General features: G+C 42.4%; 1 protein-coding gene across 3 annotated transcripts in view; it reads right to left on the bottom strand.

Annotated features, from left to right (window-relative positions):
- LOC133563091 (caldesmon-like) overlaps positions 1 to 21,627 on the bottom strand; it is a 79,304-nt gene that overhangs the window by 40,635 nt on the left and 17,042 nt on the right. For all 3 annotated transcript variants that reach the window (XM_061917023.1, XM_061917022.1, XM_061917024.1), the window contains 10 exons: positions 13,889 to 13,981; positions 13,695 to 13,820; positions 13,316 to 13,637; positions 9,774 to 10,325; positions 9,654 to 9,689; positions 7,446 to 7,498; positions 6,898 to 7,135; positions 6,713 to 6,838; positions 2,576 to 2,619; positions 1,479 to 1,551 (listed from right to left, as the gene is read on the bottom strand). In XM_061917023.1, the coding sequence (XP_061773007.1) occupies positions 1,479 to 1,551; positions 2,576 to 2,619; positions 6,713 to 6,838; positions 6,898 to 7,135; positions 7,446 to 7,498; positions 9,654 to 9,689; positions 9,774 to 10,325; positions 13,316 to 13,637; positions 13,695 to 13,820; positions 13,889 to 13,965 (1,647 nt within the window). In that variant the 5' untranslated portion in view covers positions 13,966 to 13,981. The remainder of the gene's footprint in view (positions 1 to 1,478; positions 1,552 to 2,575; positions 2,620 to 6,712; positions 6,839 to 6,897; positions 7,136 to 7,445; positions 7,499 to 9,653; positions 9,690 to 9,773; positions 10,326 to 13,315; positions 13,638 to 13,694; positions 13,821 to 13,888; positions 13,982 to 21,627) is intronic.

The following is a 21,627-nucleotide window of genomic DNA, read 5'->3' as shown; positions in this document are numbered from 1 at the left end:
CTGTCTTCACAATAAAAGCCCTGCTTCATCCTGCCAGCGCTATCAAAATAAGAGTCTCAGAAAACTAGCAAGTTAGGAAGTTTGCCGCAAATGTATTTCTTGTAAAGTGTATAAAAAGGAGTATGGAAGCTGGACAAACTTTCATGTGGTATTGGACAGAAAGGAGGACTTTTTTTCTCCTCATTTTGAAAAGGTGGAGCTTATCACTACTGTCTGATTCCAATCAATGCAAGTCATCACCATCACAGCAACTTATATTCTTGTCTTCATGAAAGACACATGCTTGTGTTATCATTAAACACATTTCATTTGCTGACCTCTCTTTCATAGATAAATGAATATAAAGTATATATATGAATGATCCTCCACTTGCTACATTGAAAAGTATCTGACCTGCAGACAAAGTGTGGTCAAGTCGTATCAAAGCAGCAGAAGAAGTGCTTGCAAGTCTCTTTAAATGTTGGATAAATATTTTTTAAAGGGGAACTGCACTTTCTTTTTTTCAAATTGTGTTTGTAATGCACATGGTTTTCTTTCTGAATGCACGTTAACAAACATTTGTTAGAGTCAGCTAAGAATGGAGCTAATGGACTTGGGTCTATTCCGCCTGTTAAAACCTCCAATGGAGTCTGATATACCCCCTTGAAGTATGAATCCATAATAACATGTCATATTGAGGACATTTTGGTCATTTTAAGCATTTATTAATCTCAAAGACATTTCATTAACAACCGCTTTTATTATGGCGGACTTAATGAGAGTTTAGTTTGGCACAAACGATGATCCAGGACCTGGTATTTTTGAGTATGAACATAAGAAGGATGCATTGCAGGTTTTAGAAGCTGAGTAATACGCAGATCAAGCAAGTAGCACAAGCTCAGTCGCTAATTTACCCCTGACAGGACTTTAAAAGAAGCTGGTAAAAAGTAGCAAATAAATGTGGTGCGTTCAAGAAACACACTCAAGAAATTCTAATTAAGAACATAATAAAAAGGTCGCTTACTGTATAATGTCTGCTCTCACTGGGATGCCAACTGATGAGCTGTTTGTGTCCTCCAGTTTAAAAAAAAAAAAAAAAAGGTGGGCGCAAACAAATGTTTCTTTCTAGCGGTCCCCGGGTCTAAATTGGATGTCAAAGTTTACCAACTCCTTGACTTATGGGCACCACCTTCTACTATCCAGGTGAGAGACATGATTTATCATCTAGCACAAACTTTCACCAACCAATAGGCCATGCAGCAGCTCAATATGTCAAAATAGCAACATAAGCTAGTTAGCTCTCTGTAATCACTCCGCCGCTAAAAGTAGTTCCTCTGCGTTAGCGCTTATAATAACAATATTGCTAATACTTGTTAATATTCAGGTCACGATATGTAAATGGAATATTGTTGGGGTTTTTTAAATTCTTTTTAAAGGGCTTTTTAAGCACAATAGATAAAAAAATTAATAAAATAATCTAAAATGCGGCCCAGTCTCACCTGGATGGCGGATGCGTATTGTTCGATTCTGCCGCCGATCTTGGAGACCACTGGGGAGTGTGAGGATCTGACGCTGGAACACAAGCAGACATGATGAAAGATCAACATCCATCCATCATCTTCCGCTTATCCAAGGTGGGGTCGCGGGGGCAGCAACCTAAGTAGGGAAGCCCAGACTTCCCTCTCCCCAGCCACTTGGTCCAGCTCTTCCCAGGGGGATCCCAAGGCCTTCCCAGGCCAGCCGGGAGACATAAGTCTTCCCAACGTGTCCTGGGTCTTCCCCGTGGCCTCCTGCCAGTCGGACGTGCCCTAAACACCTCCCTAGGGAGGCGTTTGGGTGGCAATCTGACCAGATGCCCGAACCACCTCATCTGGCTCCTCTCCATGTGGAGGAGCAGTTTACTCTGAGTTCCTCCCGGATGACAGAGCTTCTCACCCGATCTCTAAGGGAGAGACCCGCCACCCGGCGGAGGAAACTCATTTGGGCCGCTTGTACCCGTGATCTTGTCCTTTCAGTCATGACCCAAAGCTCATGACCATAGGTGAGGATGGAAACGTAGATCGACCGGTAAATTGAGAGCTTTGCCTTCCGGCTCAGCTCCTTCACCACAACAGATCGATACAGCGTCCGCATTACTGAAGACGCCGCACCGATCCGCCTGTCGATCTCACCATCCACTCTTCCCTCACTCGTGAACAAGACTCCCAGGTACTTGAACTCCTCCACTTGAGGCAAGGTCTCTTCCCCAACTCGGAGGTGGCATTCCACCCTTTTCCGGGCGACAACCATGGACTCGGACTTGGAGGTGCTGATTCTCATCCCAGTCACTTCACACTCTGCTGCGAACTGATCCAGTGAGAGCTGTAGATCCTGGCCAGATGAAGCCATCAGGACCACATCATCTGCAAAAAGCAGAGACCTAATCCTGCAGCAACCAAACCGGATCCCCTCAACGCCTTGACTGTGCCTAGAAATTCTGTCCATAAAAGTTGTGAACAGAGTCGGTGACAAAGGGCAGCCTTGGCGGAGTCCAACCCTCACTGGGAAGGTGTCAATATAACAAAGTTTATCATACTTAGCTAAAAAAATGACTTGCCTCTTCTGAGCCGATTTGCTCAAGAATTCCGCCTTCTCCCCGATCTGCAGGAAGACAATCAAGTGTTAGGTTGTCCAAGAGTCCTGGAGGAGGACTAATCTACTCAGGTGGAGTCGTCCTGCTGCTCGTTCCCAAAGTGGGAGTAGTCTGTTCCACAACATTGTGCCGATATTGGCTACAATAACACCAGATCACACATCTCACTCCAGCACCGCGACCACTGGTCTTTCAGGATTTATTAAAAATATTCATTTCACAGTTTATTTACATCTAATGGAGAGTAACTTACATCTTAGTTACATTTAATGGAGAGTAACTTGTAGCTTAGCTACATGTAATGAGAGTAATTTGTACCTTAGTTACATTTAATGGAGGGTAACTTGTAGCTTAGATACATTTAGTGGAGAGTAACTTGTAGCTTAGTTACATCTAATGGAGAGTAACTTGTAGCTTAGTTACATTTAATGGAGGGTAACTTGTAGCTTAGTTACATTTAATGGAGAGTAACTTGTAGCTTAGTTACATTTAATGGAGAGTAACTTGTAGCTAAGCTTACTACATTTTCCAAGTAGCTTGCCATCAGTGGTTACAAATTATGTATATTATAGTAAGGTGTAACATGTAAACAGGGCTGCATATTGTGTTATAGTTATGTATATTAAAGTAAGGTGTAGTATGTAAACATGCTGCATAGTGTGTGTGATTCCCAAACATGGACACAAATAGCGCAGGACTGACTGTAATGATTGTTTTCATACTAATACTGTGCTAATAATGCCTGCCTCTCACTGCCCCCACAAACACACACTATTGTCTCTCACTGCTCTCACAAACACACACTATTGTCTCTCACTGCCCTCACTAAAACACACTATTGGCTCCCACTGCCCCCACAAACACACACTATTGGCTCTTGCTGCCCCCACAAACACACACTATTGGCTCTCGCTGCCCCCACAAACACACATTATTCGCTCTCACTGCCCCCAAAAACACACATTGGCTCTCACTGCCCCCACAAACACACACTATTGGCTCTCACTGCTCTCACAAACACACACTATTGTCTCTCACTGCCCTCACTAACACACACTATTGGCTCTCACTGCCCCCACAAACACACACTATTGGCTCTCACTGCCCCTCAAACACACACTATTGGCTCTCACTGCCCCCACAAACACACACTATTAGCTCTCGCTGCCCCCACAAACACACACTATTGGCTCTCGCTGCCCCCACAAACACACATTATTGGCTCTCACTGCCTCCACAAACACACACTATTGGCTCTCACTGCCTCCACAAACACACACTATTGGCTCTCACCGCCCTCACAAACACACACTATTGGCTCTCACTGCCCCCACAAACACACACTATTGGCTCTCCCTGCCCCCACAAACACACACTATGGGCTCTCACTGCCCCCACAAACACACACACTATTGGCTCTCACTGCCCCCACAAACACACACACTATTGGCTCTCCCTGCCCCCAGAAACACACTATTGGCTCTCACTGCCCCCACAAACACACACTATTGGCTCTCACTGCCCCCACAAATACTCACTATTGGATGGAAAATTCCTCAAACTTGAAATTTGGCGAGGCTACGGGTAATTTTGAGTTGAAGCACATAAAGATCCTGGGAACACTTGAGTGGACACAAACATCACAAGTGTCTACTTCATGCCGCATAAACAACTCCAGTGAGATGGGGCTTCACCAGTATGCTCATTGGACGATAAATAGCTAGGAAAATGTCAGGTTTTTTTTACCCCCCATGAATGTTCTGAGCTCCTGTTTCTATGCCCATGTTCTGAGCAAATGTCCACTTACAATGCAGTCGAAGGGAGTCGCAGGATTAAGCCTCTAAAGCGCTTAAAAATCATCCAAACACAACCATTACTGTTTTATATACATGATGTAAGTATATATATGTCATGTAGTAACATTCATAATAACATATAATATATACATGATGTAAGTATATATGTCATGTAGTAACATTCATAATAACATGTAATATATACATGATGTAAGTATATATGTCATGTAGTAACATTCATAATAACATGTAATATATACATGATGTAAGTATATATGTCATGTAGTAACATTCATAATAACATGTAATATATACATGATGTAAGTATATATGTCATGTAGTAACATTCATAATAACATGTAATATATACATGATGTAAGTATATATGTCATGTAGTAACATTCATAATAACATGTAATATTTACATATTTTGATAATTCTAATCATACGGGGTACATTAATTTAAAAAAACGCATCACTAAATTATCTTTTTCCTTCGACTACGAAACAGATTATTATTCATTGCAGACTTCACAAGAGCCAACAAACATAATAAAACATTACTTAATGTACAGTGTCTGCTGTCATTAGCATGCAGACTGCTAGGATGTTCATATATTCCTATTTAGATGAAGAATTAGTCATGATCCTCGCAAAGAAAAAAACAGGATGGAACCATGCGTCTTTTCCTGTCTTTCTCTAAACTGGATGCCGAAGTTGACCAACTAGTCAGATTATGTCTTCATCCTTCTACTATCCAGGTGAGAGGCCTTTTGTTATGATCCAGAATAAACTTTCACCAGCTCCCAGGCGAGAGAGCAGCTCATGACGTCACTATAGCAGCAACAAGCTAGTTAGCTCTCTGTGACGATGCTAAATATTGGCACTCATGACAACAACTTGACTAATACTTGTTAATATTTATAATGACTATATGACTAATACTTGTTAATATCTATAATAACTATATCACAATTACTTGTTAATATTTATAATAACAATATGACTAATACTTGTGCGATGAGGTGGCGACTTGTCCAGGGTGAACCCCGCCTTCCACCCGATTGTAGCTGAGATAGGCGCCAGCACCCCCTGCGACCCCAAAAGGGAATAAGCGGTAGGAAATGGATGGATGGACTAATACTTGTCAATATTTATAATAACAATATGATTAATACTTGTTAATATTTATAATAACTATATCACTAATACTTGTTAATATTTATAACAACAATAGCAGTAATACTTGTTAATATTTATAATAACAATATGACTAATAATTGTTGATATTTATAATAACAATATCACTAATATATGTTAATATTTATAACAATATGACTAATACTTGTTAATATTTATAATAACAGTATGACTAATACTTGTTAATATGTATAATAATATCAGTAATACTTGTTAATATATATAACAATATGACTAATACTTGTTAATATTTCTAATAACAATATGACTAATACTTGTTAATATTTATAATAATATAACTAATACTTGTTAATATTTATATTAACAATATGACTAATACTTGTTAATATTTATAATAACAATATGACTGTTACTGTACTTCACATCATGAATGGAGTTTTGTGGGCTTGTTTTTGGAAGTTATTTAGGAGTCTTTGTGGGCGGAGTCGAGGCTCCATTGTAAGTGGACTGGTACCAGAGTGTATTAAAAGAGTGTTATCAAATAAACTGTTAACAGAGTGCATGAAAAGAGTGTTATCAAATAGGCTGTTACCAGAGTGTATGAAAATAGTGTTATCAAATAGACTGTTATCAGAGTGTATGAAAAGAGTGTTATCAAATAGACTGTTATCAGAGTGTATGAAAAGAGACTTATCAAATAGACTGTTATCAGAGTGTATTAAAAGAGTGTTATCAAATAGACTGTTACCAGAGTGTATTAAAAGAAATTTATCAAATAGACTGTTACCAGAGTGTATTAAAAGTGTTATCAAATAGGCTGTTATCAGAGTGTATTAAAAGAGTGTTATCTAATAGATGGTTATCAGAGTGCATGGAAAGAGTGTTATCAAATAGACTGTTATCAAATAGACTGTTATCAGAGTGTTATCGAATAGATTGTTGTCAGATGGACTGTTATCAGAGTGCATGAAAAGAAGACGATTGTGTGCTCTTGTCTGTCATCGTGAGAGTTAATGATGAAGATGTCGTTCCACTTCATGACGGAGACAACAGCGCCTCTTCTGGCGGCGCCCAAGTAGTACACTCATGTGAGCTCAGCTGCTGCTTCTCAACTGGAGCGTAGTGTGAAAACTTTGTGAGTCACCTTGGACGAGCCTTTAGGGCTGATGGAGAAGGAGGGCTTGACGGGTTCCTGCTCCAGCTGCTTCTTCTTCTCCGCAGCCTCCGCCCTCCTCTTCTCGATCTCCTCCCTCATCCTCTTCCTCTCCTCCTGTGGAGCAAGAGTCCACCTTGAGTCCAGCAGGTCAGAGTGTCTCCAAGGACACTCACCTGTTCTCGACTCTTCTTGTCTTCCAGGTCTTGCTTCCTCCGCCGCTCATCCTCCTCCAGGACCTTCCTCCTCTCCTCCCGCTTCCTCTTCAGCTCCTCCAGCTCGACCTCGGCTTGCTGCTGCTTCTGCTTCATCTTCTCCATCTCCTCGCTCTCGGCGTGGTTTCTCTGCCGCTTCAGCTCCTGCAGCTTGCGCTCGGCCTCCAGCCGCTCGCGCTCTTGCGACTCGCCGTCGTCCCTGCGAGGAGGGGGGGGGAAAGGCGCTGTGACACGTTGCTAAGCAACAGGCCGCAAGGGACGTGTGTCAGCAAAGTTCCAGGACCGCCATGGTCCACGAGGCCAGACCATGGATCACGCGGCGCTGGCGAAAAGAGGTGAGAGTTGTGGCAGCTGCATTACCGTGACACGGCGCCTCCGAGGGCAACATTTGTGGTTTGAGGTGGAAAAGCTGTACTCGCTATCTTTTGAGTCCTGGAACTTCTCTGACACGCGTGCAAATAAGGTGGAGTTTCTCCAAGACGGGAAGAACATGTCACATCTTTTTTCACCTTGATGGCTGCTCTGCTTTCTTCACTTTGTTCTCAGCGAGGGCCGCCTCCTTCTGATGGAACAAAAGAAAACTGGATTGGTCAATTGTCATCCTCTTTCACTTCTCACACGCCTTTGGGCTTCGCTACACAGCTTAAATCCCAATACCCAATGTGGCCCCCTCGGACCGGGCATGACGGCATGTCATCGCCATGAGCAGACATTGCTGCTTTTAGGAGCAGAGGAGCATGTTGGGCGTAAAAAGTCAAGATAAAGGTGAAGTTACAACACTGAAACACCCTCAGGAAGAGCTGCTTCAAAACATGGCAAGCTAGCTATTGGCTAACGTCCATCTGCAGTGTTTCAGCTACTTCGAAATCACTAATCCTGGTGACAAAGTAAGATTCTTACAAGTACCATTACCACTGGAGGACGAGGAAAAGCTAAACATGCTTCACTACACACCGTAGGAGGATACAATAGCTCACAATATCCACTGTAATGATACCAAGTACAAGACCGTATTTAGTCGAGACTACTATGATTACATCGATAATTTTTATCGTCACAAAATCTTTTTTTGTTTTTTAAAATTTCATATTATGTTTATAAAGTCAGTAAATATTGCTGGTTTTAGGAGCAACGCATGTTGGGCAGCGCACACACACCGAGTACTTACAAGCAGACACAGCGTGTAGACAGAAAAGGGAGAATGGACGCATTTTGGTGTAAAAAGTCAAGATAAAGGTGAAGTTATAACACTGAAACACCTTCAGGAAGAGGTGCAGCTAACATCCATTCGCAGTGATTTACAAATAATATATTTTTTTTTAAAGTAGCATTATCACTGTAGGACGAGGAATAGCTAAACATGCTTCACTACACACCATAGGAAGATACAATAGCTCACCGCTAACTAAATCTAACGTTCCTGAATGTAAACATATGCCATGTATGGATCTACACCTGACATCCACTGTAATTATACCAAGTACAAGAGAGTATCCTGTTGATACTACTATGATTACATTGATATATTGATTAAAACGTATATTATGTTTATAAAGTCAGTAAATATGTCCTTGGACACATGAGGACTTTGAATATGACCAATGTATGATCCTGTAACTACTTGGTATCGACATGATCCATACCTAAATGTGTGGTATCACCCAAAACTAATGTCATGTATCCAAGAAGAGAAGAATAAGTGGTTATTACATTTGAACAGAAGTGTAGATAGAACATGTTGAAACGGAAAATAAGCAGATATTAACAGTAAATGAACAAGTGGATTAATAATCATTTTTTACAGTTTGTCCTTCAAAATGTGTATAAAATAATAGGTGTATAAATGACAAAATATTTTACTGCAGTCTAATTAGGAGTCTTTGTTTGTTTACTTACTACCAGAAGACAAGCTGTCTAGTATTTTATTGAAGGACTAAATGAGAATAATAAACATATGTTTCATCTACACTAACATTTGTTGTTACGATAAAGACAATAATGACATTTTTTGTTGTCCTCTTCATTTGGAAAAGTAGTGAATAGTACAGAAATAGATGTTGGTAGCGGTAGTGGTGTATTGGTGTGGTATGGTAGTGGTGTATTGGTATGGTAGTGGTGGTATTGGTATGGTAGTGTTGGTATTGGTAGTGGTGTATTGGTTTGGTAGTGGTGTATTGGTATGGTAGTGGTGGTATTGGTAGTGGTGTATTGGTATGGTAGTGGTGGTATTGGTAGTGGTGTATTGGTTTGGTAGTGGTGTATTGGTATGGTAGTGGTGTGTTGGTATGGTAGTGGTGGGATGTTATGGTAGTGGTGGGATGGTATGGTAGTGGTGGTATGGTATGGTGGTGGTGTATTGGTGTGGTAGTGGTGTGTTGGTTTGGTATGGTAGTGGTGTATTGGTATGGTAGTGGTGTGTTGGTGTGGTAGTGGTGGTATGGTATGGTAGTGGTGGTATGGTATGGTGGTGGTGTATTGGTGTGGTAGTGGTGGTATTGGTAGTGGTATATTGGTTTGGTATGGTAGTGGTGTATTGTCATGGTAGTGGTGGGATGGTATGGTAGTGGTGTATTGTCATGGTAGTGGTGTGTTGGTATGGTAGTGGTGGTATGGTATGGTAGTGGTGTATTGGTATGGTAGTGGTGTGTTGGTACGGGGACAACAGAATGTCATGGAACATTTCAAGGAACAAATCACAAAGAACATTATTCCGTCACCTTTTCTTTCAGGGCCGATCTCTTCTTCTTCTCCTCCTGCAGAAAGGAAACAAAGACAATCAAATACCATAGAAGAAGGAGAAGAAGAAGAAGAAGGATGTAGTTTGAAAGAAAATAAACCTCATCTTTCTTCTTCTTGTCCTCCATCCCGCTTTGTTTGCGCCTTTCATCCTCCTCCTTTTTCTTCTTCTCCTCCAGCTCTCTCTTCTGCTTTTCCTCCTCCTCCTTTTTCTTCTTCTTTTCCAATTCTTTCTGATGCTTTTCTTCCTCTTCCTTTTTCTTCTTCTCCAATTCTTTCTGATGCTTTTCCTCCTCTTTTCTCTTATTTGCTTCCAACTCTCTTTTTCTTTTTTCTGCCTCTTCTGTTCTGAGTCTCTCCACCACCTCCTTCTTCCGTTCTTCTTCCTCTTTCCTGCGTCTCTCCTCCATCGCCTGCTTCTCTTCTTCTTCTTCCTTTTCTCTCCTCCTGTCTTCCATTTCCCTTTGCAGCCTTTCTTCCTTCAACCTTTCCTTTTGTTGTTTTTCATCATCCTCTCTCTTCTTCCTATCCTCCTCTTTTTGTCGCCTCTCTTCCTCCTCCATCCTCTGCTTTTCTTCCATTTCTCTCCGCTGTCGCTCCTCTTCCTCCTTGTGAGGAACAGCCTCCTCCTCCTCGTCCTCCTGGCTGCGGTCCTGTGACAAAGACAAGTTCAGTTAGTTGACAGAAGAACGGGACGTCCAACCTTGTTCCTGAACTGGAACCTCAGCAGACTCCTGTCGAGAGAGTGAATTGTGAATTATATTTGTATAGCGCTTTTCTCTAGTGACTCAAAGCGCTTTACATAGTGAAACCCAATATCTAAGTTACATTTAAACCAGTGTGGGTGGCACTGGGAGCATGTGAGTAAAGTGTCTTGCCCAAGGACACAACGGCAGTGACTAGGATGGCAGAAGCGGGAATCGAACCTGCAACCCTCAAGTTGCTGGCACGGCCACTCTACCACCCGAGCTATACCGCCCCACAGAGGAAAAAAACATGAAGACTTCCATCCAAGTTCTGGATTTAAATGCAAAACTCCAACCTGACTTAACGAGATTTGCCCTAATTAATGTTTTCATTCTCATAGCCGTGGACGCGGGTGAACAACAGTGTGGTGCGCGTACCACTCCTGCATCCAGTCAAAGAATCACTTCATTAATTTCCTGTATTCAAACACAGTGTGACTGTTCAAACTGTCTGCAATGTTACAGTGGCCAAAAGTATAAAATACACAACTCTGCCTTGTGTTTTATGAATACTTAGGCCTAGTTTGTTACTGTAGTGCAGGTGTCGGCAACCCAAAATGTTGAAAGAGCCATATTGGACCAAAAATACAAAAACAAATCTGTCTGGAGCCGCAAAAGAAAATTAAAAGCCATATCACATACAGATAGTGTGTCATGAGATATAAATTGAATTAAGATGACTTAAATGAGCTCAAATATAGCTACAAATGAGGCATAATGATGCAATATGTACATACATCTAGACTAAATAGCATGTTAGCATCAATTAGCTTGCAGTGACCAAATATGTCTGATTAGCACTCCATACAAGTCAATAACGTCAACAAAACTCACCTTTGTGCATTCATGCAAGTTAAAAGTTCGGTGGACAAAATGAGACAGAAAAATAAGTGGCATACAACACGTCCTCGAAAGTCAGAAAAAGTTATACATGTAAACAAACTAGGGTGAGTTCAAGGACCAGCAAAATTAGTAGAACAAAAGGCGCTCGCCAAATACTCGAATCAGTGAAGCATGTTTAATACAAACAGTGTGCTTTATAACAGTTGGGGAGGTTTGTGCCATGTTTGTCCTCCTACAGAAACCATATTAAAACAAAAAATATGTTTCTTCCCCTCATCTTTTTCCATTTTTCAAACATTTTAGAAAAAGCTCCAGAGAGCCACTAGGGTGGCGCTAAAGAGCCGCATGCTACTGACCCCTGCTGTACAGTAACACATTTACACACTACTGGTCCATTGAAGCACATCAACAGTGTACAAAACAGGTTATTTTCTGCCGCATTTAAAAATCAATAAACCCGCATCAGCAATTAAAACATATCTTATGTGGTGCTGTCAAAATTAGAATTGCAAAAAACATAACAAACGTGACAAAAATTTAGAAATAAAATATTTGAACTCACACTTTGTAGCACCCATTCGACGCCGCTTAAGCCAGTGGTACGGCTCGTCGGCGGTTGATTCGTGTGGAAGTGGCCAGCATTTCTCCATTTCTCACAAGATGTAGTTTCTCTTTGAATATCCTTCTTGAAAATGGCCTTGCAAATATATATCTGCCACCTAATCAACGTTTTGTTCTCCTTCTTTGTGGGTTAAAAAAAAAGTGATTTCTCTGCTAGGGCGCAACACTTCCTGTTCCTGCTAAATTGCAACTTGTGATTGGATACTCAATTTGGAGTGACACGGGAGTATCAGTCGGGTTAACATCAGGCTACCAAGATAGAATACTGTCAACAACTTGTGATCTTATTGGCTATCGTAACTGTCTATCAACTGTATGTGTTCTCAAAGAGCTGCTAACGGTCCCGGGTGTGGCTCTGCTGATCTGCATAGCAAACCAGTGAGTATCCAATCACAGGAGGCGTCAATGTCACGTTCAAGGTGAGGCCAGCTAAAAGGCCTTACTGTCAATGACTTCTGATCTGATTGGCTATGACAATTGTATATCAACTGTATGTGCCCGGTCACGTACAGTGCACACACATTGTTGAAACTGAAGGCAGATTTAGTACAGCATGGCAACATAAGCTAGCTGAATACTGATTGGATAAAAACTCAGACCAAAAAACAACAGTGGAAGCAGCAAAATATGACATGAAGACAATTTGAATAATTTTACATATTTAGGGAAAGTCATCCCTCCATCCATCTATTTTCTTACGCTTATCTGCGGTGGAGTCGCGGGGGCAGCAACCTAAGTAGGGAAGCCCAGACTTCCCTCTCCCCAGCCACTTGTTCCAGCTCCTCCCGGGGGATCCCGAGGCGTTCCCAGGCCAGCCGGGAGACATAGCCTTTCCAACGTGTCCTGGGTCTTCTCCTTGGCCTCCTGCCAGTCGGATGTGCCCTAAACACTTCCCTAAGGAGGCGTTCGGGTGGCATCCTGACCAGATGCCTGAACTACCTCATCTAGCTCCTCTCCATGTGGAGGAGCAGCGGTTTTACTTTGAGCTCCTCCCGGATGGCAGAGCTTTTCACTCTATCTCTAAGGGAGAGACCCGCCACCCGGCAGAGGAAACTCATTTGGGCCGCTTGTACCCGTGATCTTGTCCTTTCGGTCATAACCCAAAGCTCATGACCATAGGTGAGGATGAAACGTAGATGGACTGGTAAATTGAGAGCTTTGCCTTGCGGCTCAGCTCCTTCGTCACCACAACGGATCGATACAGCGTCCGCATTACTGAAGACGCCGCACCGATCCACCTGTTCATCTCACCATCCACTCTTCCCTCACTCGTGAACAAGACTCCCAGGTACTTGAACTCCTCCACTTGAGGAAAGTCAATTATCTTGAATTAGGATGATGATTTCTGCTTATGTTAGGCCAGCAGAGAAGGTCTTGCTGGTCCTGCCCACTGGCAGAAGCACATGATCGAACGAGGCGTGTGTTCCTCTCACCTTCACTTCTTCATTCTTTGAGTCTTCTACCGCATTCCAAGAGTTGGTTTCAGACACGCCCTCCTGGACCAAGGTCTCCCTCTCCTCTTGGACCGAGGTCTCCCTCTCCACCCCATGCTCCACCTGGACCGAGGTCTCCCGCTGCTCCTGGACCGAGGTCTCCCGCTCCTCCTGCACCGAGTGGTCCATGCCGTTGGCGGCAGCAAAGTCGGGGTCCAACTCCTTCTGTCTCTCGATGGCCTCCTGCACCCTCTTCTGCCGGCGCTCCTCCCTCTTGGCCAGGCGCTCCAGCAGAGCCTGGTCGTCGTCGGCCATGTTGATGCTGCAAGGCGTCACGCTGTATGGGACGGTCTTCAGCTTTAGAAGTGATGTTCCTTACTTGTTGTTGTCCAGCACTTCGCTGCTTCCGGAATCTTCCACTTCTCTCATCTTCTTCCTCTCCTCCCTGGCACGTCGCCTTTGATCCCGGGCGGCCTCTTCGTCATCCTCGTTGGTGTACGCCATCCTAGGAGGTTGCAAGGGAGTGTTACAGTACTGTAGGTGTCCTGCTGGAGTGACTGCAGCGTCGCTCACTTCTCAGAGTCCAGGCGCATCTGCTCCCTCCTCTGCCTTCTCAGCTCCATGCGGCGCTCAAAGTCCTCGTCCATCATGTGCCAAAGGTTCTCTCTGCCAGACGCCAAAGTAGGATTTAGTGGGAATGGTGCAATTTACAGGTGAGCATAGCAAACTGATGTTTGATTTGATTTGATTTCAATTTATTGGTCCCCGTTGGGGAAATTGATGTTCACTGCCGTACATTTGAACAATAGACATTACACATGACAAACAAAAATAACAAGAAGACATCATACATGACCAACACATTTACAGGCTTGTCAGACAGGTCGGCTGGGCTTGCTGTTTAGGGCGGCTTTAGCTGCAGAGATAAGGCTTTTCCCGAGGCGGGCCCTCTGGAATTTGCTAATTGTGTACCTGCGCCCTTATGGTTGTGGGATGATGTATTGGTGTAGTGCAGGGGTCGGCAAACCAAAATGTTGAAAGAGCCATATTGGACCAAAAATACAAAAAGTAATCTGTCTGGAGTCGCAAAAAATTAAAAGCCAAATTACATCCAGATAGTGTGAGATGAGATATAAATTCCATTTCCTACAGAAACCATATTAAAGAAAATTAAATGAGCTCAAATATAGCTACTGTTGGATTTGGTTGTCTTTTTATTTCCTAGTCAGATTTTAGAACAGCTAAAGTGTGAGCCTTTTACATAGACCTTGAATTTGGAATGTCGGAATGAAGCCATAACAATCTGTTATCTCAACTGTCCGAGGTAGGGAGGAGAAGAAGAGGGGCGGGTGAGAGTGAGTGAGGAGGGAGAAACTGCCATTTTAGGATTAGATCAATTTGGACCGTGCTTTTCAAATGTTGTATCTAGATTGATCTCCCAAAGCGCTTTGGTCATAAAATATCAAAATGAGCAACATCTGTCTCTGATTGATTTAAAACCAGCTTATGTGTCATAAAAGAACCTGGGGCCGTTGACCGAAGGAAGAACGGGTCAGAACGCAACACTACAAATGAGGCATAATGATGCAATATGTACATATAGCTAGCTTAAATAGCATGTTAGCATCGATTAGCTTGCAGTGACCAAATATGTCTGATTAGCACTCCACACAAGTCAATAACGTCAACAAAACTCACCTTTGGGCATTCATGCACAACGTTCAAAGTTTGGTTGACAAAATGAGACAGAAAAAGAAGTGGCATAAAACACGTCCTCGAAAGTCGGAGAAAGTTATAAATGTTAACAAACTATGGTGCGTTCAAGGACCACCAAATTAGTAGGACAAAATGGCGCTTGTCAAATACTCCAATCAGTGAAGCATGTTTAATGTAAATAGTGTGCTTTATAACAATTAGTGAGGTTTGTGTCATGTTTGTCCTCCTACAGAAACCATATTAAAGCAAAAAATATATATTTTATATTTTTTTCCCCTCATCTTTTTCAATTTTTCATACATTTTTGAAAACGCTCCAGAGCCACTAGGGCGGCGCTAAAGAGCCGCATGCGGTTGCCGACCCCCGTTCTAGAGAAAAGTGCTATATAAACATAATTCACCTCACTAGAGCCACTTTGTGGGGAATATTACAATAGATTCAGTCACATGACACGTTGACAGGAGAAGATTTACATGAAGCCAGGACTTAGATCAGACAAGATGATTGAAGATGAAGAGGTGAAGTACCGTCGTGGTCCTTTCTTCATTTATCATTCAGCCTGAGCCTGCTTCATATCTCAGACCTTCTGGAACATTCCTGCTGCTGCTTTCAACAACTTCAACTACCACAAAAGGCAAAGCTGATCCTTCCGACTCTGACTCCCCCTCGCCTCCTTTCTTCTCCTCCTCCCTCATCCACTCTCCTTACAGCTACGCTCCTTTCACTTACTGCCAACATCCACACGCCACCCTCATTTCTTCCTGGAAATGCAGAACAATAAACATCTACCTTCCCTCAGTCTTAGGTTGGCATTTTCCAGTAGCTGGGTGGCAGCTCAGCTACTTGTAGACAAATGTAGCGAGGCAGCGAAGATGAAAGCTCCAAAGAGAGAAGATGGAGTGTGACTCCAGGACAATAAAATATGGAGAAGGTAGAAAAGAGAAGATCCATGGTGACTGCTTGGTGTTCCTATGATGAGGCCCAATTGGCTAAGGTTAGGGTGAAAGTGGCCAATCAGAGGCAAGATAAGGCGGCTCCTCCAATCATAACAGACACTCATGTCACATGACCAGGAGGGAGTCCGAGACAGAGGGACGCTTCAAGCTGACAAATGAGATTTTTCCTTGAGTGATGAAGATAAAAGCCACAATAATGCTTGTCCTTGGCCATATTTACACACATTTAGAGAAAACAATGCCTTAGTTGTTGACCCTGTAAAGCACACTCACAAGTGCTCTCTTCATCTAAGACATGGAACACAAATGTAGGAACACACATTCAGTGGAAAGTTTTACTGCACGTAACCATGAACAACTCTTCCCAAACTACACACAAGTCTTTCTTTCTTTCTTTGTCAACATATGCTCTTTTTTACTGGAGGTAGACCACATGAATAACATTATAGGGGTGGGCCAAAGAAAAGGCAAACTCAATAAATACATAGAGTGACCCCTAGAGGCAAATGACAGATAATTGATAGTAATATTTGTACACTTACATCAACATTGATATTATACATAGAATAGAATAGAAAATACTTTATTGATCCCTGGGGGAAATTCAGCTCATGTGGACCATAGATAGAAATGTTGATCAATGTAGCTTTCATGCAGCTAGTTACTCTTGTCCTGTATTTTGTAGTGTAGCTTGCTACAATTCTCCAGGGATAGCTTCCCATGTTTCGGAGCTTAGTTCCATTTAATGGAGAGTAACTTGGAGCTTAGTTACATTTAATGGAGAATAACTTATATCTTAGTTACATTTAATGGAGAGTAACTTGTAGCTTAGTTACATTTAATGGAGAGTAACTTGTAGCTTAGCTACATTTAATGGAGAGTAACTTGGAGATTAGTTACATTTAATGGATTGAAATTTATATCTTAGTTACATTTAATGGAGAGTAACTTGTAGCTTGGTTACATTCAATGGAGAGTAACTTGGAGCTTAGTTACATTTAATGGAGAGTAACTTCTATCTTAGTTACATTTAATGGAGAGTAACTTCTATCTTAGTTACGTGGCGCAGTTGGGAGAGTGGCCGTGCGCAACCCGAGGGTCCCTGGTTCAATCCCCACCTAGTACCAACCTCGTCACGTCCGTTGTGTCCTGAGCAAGTCACTTCACCCTTGCTCCTGATGGGTGCTGGTTAGCGCCTTGCATGGCAGCTCCCTCCATCAGTGTGTGAATGGGTGAATGTGGAAGTAGTCTCAAAGCGCTTTGAGTACCTTGAAGGTAGAAAAGCGCTATACAAGTACAACCCATTTAACATTTAATTTGATGGAGAGTAACTTGTAGCTTAGTTACATTTAATGGAGTAACTTGGAGCTTAGTTACATTTAATGGAGAGTAACTTGGAGCTTAGTTACATTTCATGGAGAGTAACTTTTGTCTTAGTTACATTTAATGGAGAGTAACTTGGAGCTTAGTTACATTTAATGGAGGGTAACTTCTATCTTAGTTACATTTAATAGAGAGTAACATGTAGCTTGGTTAAAGTTCTCTGGGTAAAAAATGTTTTTTTTAAAGAAATGTAAAAGGTCATTTTCTACTCAGGTTCAAAAAGTATTTTTCTTCATTGAAACCAACAGGTGGCAACTTAAAACAACTTCTCCCTCAAAGCGAGTCGGAGCCTTAAGGGAGTGACTTGCATAAAAACTCAGTTACATGAAGTTGCTTTTTTAACCTCCCTGTTCAACGTTGCACACGTGCAGCAAGTTCCTCTTTTTCATTGTGCGTTGTCCCAAAAAAAAAAAAAAAAGAATACAATTGGGAAAAACTGGATGTTATATCTGCGATGAGGTGGCGACTTGTCCAGGGTGTACCCCGCCTTCCGCCCGATTGTAGCTGAGATAGGCGCCAGCGCCCCCCGCAACCCCAAAAGGGAATCAGCGGTAGAAAATGGATGGATGGATGGATGTTATATTTGGAGGTTTTAAAATTTACGAATGCAAACCAGCGAGGGGGATTAAATGACTTCTTTGCAGAGCTTTTCTTCCTGTCGCTCACACGCATACACACACACACAGCAGGTTAGCAAACAACAGAAAAGGAGAAAAAAATGAAAATTTGACAACATTGGTGAGGATTTTACAATAAAATGTGGACAAGCTAAGACACCTGATGAGTTTGTTTACTGCAGTTATTTCATTGGTATTTTTGATTGATTGATTAAAACTTGTAATAGTAGATTGCACAGTACAGTACATATTCCAAACAATTGACCACTAAATGGTAACACCCCAATAAGTTTTTCAACTTGTTTAAGTCGGGGTCCACGTTAATCAATTCATAGTAATGGTAATCAATTTAATGTATTTCTTCTTTCATTTTGACTCAAACTATTTTTCTAAAAGAAGGCATCGTCCTACATCCAGTGTCGTCTTACATTCGCTTGATAAAAACATTTTTGTCAACCTGTCACCTCTTGGATTAGATGCCCACATATGCGGTCCTCTCCAAGGTTTTTCACAGTCATCATTGTCACTGTCACCGACGTCCCACTGGGGTGAGTTTTTCCTTGCCCTTATGTGGGCTCTACCGAGGATGTCGTTGTGGTTTGTGCAGCATTTTGAGACACTTGTGATCTAGGGCTATATAAATAAACATTGATTGATTGAAACATTGATTTAACATCAGTGGTGTTCCTGCATGTCTACTAGACCAGTGTTTTTCACCCACTGTGCCGCGGCACACTAGTGTGCCGTGAAATACAGTCTGGTGTGCCGTGGGAGATTATGTCATTTCACCTAATTGGGTTACAAGTATTTTTTTGCACACAAGTAGTTAGAATCCGTAAATAATGTGGGCAGAGTAACCATGTTATACTTGTCCATGTCAGTAGGTGGCAGCAAGTAGCTAATTGCTTTGTAGATGTCGGGAACACGTCGTGTTGTGATCACAATATGCAGTCGACAGCGGGAAGCAGTGTGCAGGTAAAAAGGTGTCTTATACCTAAACCAAAAATAAACAAAACTGAGTGCCGCTAAGAAAAGGCATTGAAGCTTAGGGAAGGCTATGAAGAACCAAATTAAAACTGAACTGGCTACAAAGTCAACAAAACAGAAAGCTGGACGACAGCAAAGACTTACTGTCGAGCAAAGACAATGTACATCCAAACATGGCATGATAATCAACAATGTCCCCACAAAGAAGGACAAAAACAACTGAAATTTTCTTGATTGCTAAAACCAAGTAGATGCGGGAAATGTTGCTCAAAGGAAGATATGAAACTGCTACAGGAAAATACCAACAAAACAGGAAAAAACACCAAAATAGGAGCGCAAGACAAGAAGTAAAAGACTACACACAGGAAAACAGCAAAAAAGTGCAAATAAGTCAGGGTGTGATGTGACAGGTGATGACAGTACACCTACTTTGAGACAAGAGCTATAGTCATGCATGCTTCTTATGCTTTAAGTCATATCCAACAATTGCAACAACCACTTTTTACTGTCAATATCTGTTGCTGAGTTTGGTTTTTTAATGATTTCTGCTTTTGGTGTGCCTCAGCATTTTTTCAATGAAGAAAATGTGCCTCGGCTCCAAAAAGGTTGAGAAACACTGGAGGAGACAATAACCAAATAAATGCTCTAAGAGCTGAAAGTAAGTCAGTGCTGATGTGTTTGTCATGTTGTACTGTGGCAGACAGGAAGTCAGCCACCTAACAGTTCTCAGACTTGTCAGCGCCGTGATCCTTTGCTGCTTGTGTTGGCCAGGGTCCAGCATGGCTCCGCTCGGTTCTGGATTTCTAACATTCCAAGTCCTCACTAGCGAGGGAGAGTCCCTCAAAGTTGTCTGCACACGACGCTTGGATCCATGCTCACAACAATCAGTGTTGATTGATTAGTAACGTCTGAAATTCTACATTTCTACATCAATGGCACAGCGGTGGAGATGGTAAGCAACACCAAGTTCCTGGGGGTGCAGATAACTGACAATACAACCTGGTCCCTACACACTACAAGAGCTCAGCAGTGCATGCACTTTTTGTGTCGGATAAAAAGAGCACAGCCCCCTCCCCCCACTCTCAGCACATTCTACAGAGGCACTACAGAGAGCCTGCTGACCAACAGCATCTCTGTCTGGACTGGAGCCTGCAATGCCTCAGACTGGAAGTCTCTCCAGAGAGTGGTGAGGACGGCGGAAAAGATCTTCAGGACTCCTCTTCCTCCTATAGAGGACATCGCAAAAAGCCGCTGCCTGACCAGGGCTCAGAGAATCTGCAAAGACTCCTCCCACCTCCACCAAGGACTGTTTTCACTGCTGGACTCTAGAAAGAGGTTCCGCAGCCTCCGAAGCAGAACCTCCAGGTTCTGTAACAGCTTCTTCCCTCAGGCCGTAAGACTCTTGAACGCATCATAATTAAATTATCCCCTCAACTCCCCCCAAAATGGAATAACTCGCTGGAATAAAAAAGATAATATAACATACATACATAAACGTGGGCGCATGTGAAAAAGGGCAATATATTTATCTGTACAGTAATCTATATATTTATTTATTTATATATATATTTATTTTCTATATATATTATTTATATATATTTATTTAATTATATATGCACCTTATTGCTTTTTGTTTTATCCTGCACTACCATGAGCTTGTGTAACGAAATGTTGTTCTTATTTGTGCTGTAAAGTTCAAATTTGAATGACAACAAAAAAGAAGTCTAAGTCTAAAGTCTAAGTTTGAATATTTCTTTTTACCTCAAGTGACACAGATCTGGGTTTTGTTGGCAGTCTAAATGCTCCAAAGTGCTTCAAATCTCACCTTTTGGCATCAGATTCAGACCCCGGACTATGTTTCCACTACAGGCCAAAGTGGCACACATTGGATTTTTTTTCAGAACTCATATTCCTGTTTAAACTGCAAGTAAAATGTGTTTTTTTTATCTGACTCTCATCAGACTCCAGTGTAAACACACACAGGCCCCAATGTGGCACCAATGTGGCTTCAATGTGGTCCCAATGTGGCCTCAATGTGGGCCCAATGTGGCTTCAATCTGGCCTCAATGTGGCCCCAATGTGACCTCAATGTGGCTTTAATCTGGCCTCAATGTGGGCCCAATGTGGTCCCAATGTGGCTTCAATGTGGCCTCAATGTGGGCCCAATGTGGCTTCAATGATGGCCCCAATGTGGCTTCAATGTGACCTCAATGTGGCTTCAATCTGGCCTCAATGTGACCCCAATGTGGCTTCAATGTGGCCTCAATGTGGGCCCAACGTGGCTTCAATGTGGCCTCAATGTGGTCCCAATGTAGTCCCAATGTGGCCTCAATGTGGCCTCAATGTGGTCCCAAAGTGGCTTCAATGTGGCCTCAATGTGGTCCCAATGTGGCCCCAATCTGGGCCCAATGTGGCTTCAATGTGGGCCCAATGTGGTTTCAACCTGGCTTCAATGTGGCCCCAATGTGGCTTCAATGTGACCCCAATGTGGGCCCAATGTGGCTTCAATGTGGCTCCAATGTGGTCCCAATGTGGCCCCAATGTGGTCCCAATATGGCCTCGACATCACTTGCAGAAACACTTCCATAAAGTGAAAAGTTGATTGGGTGTGGTCTGAATCTGTTGGCAATAGATCAGATTTGAAGCACTTTGG

The sequence above is a fragment of the Nerophis ophidion genome, linkage group LG12, assembly GCF_033978795.1.
Source record: "Nerophis ophidion isolate RoL-2023_Sa linkage group LG12, RoL_Noph_v1.0, whole genome shotgun sequence".
In the NCBI taxonomy this organism is placed as follows: Eukaryota; Metazoa; Chordata; class Actinopteri; order Syngnathiformes; family Syngnathidae; genus Nerophis; species Nerophis ophidion.
This window is presented reverse-complemented; position numbering and strand designations above follow the sequence as displayed.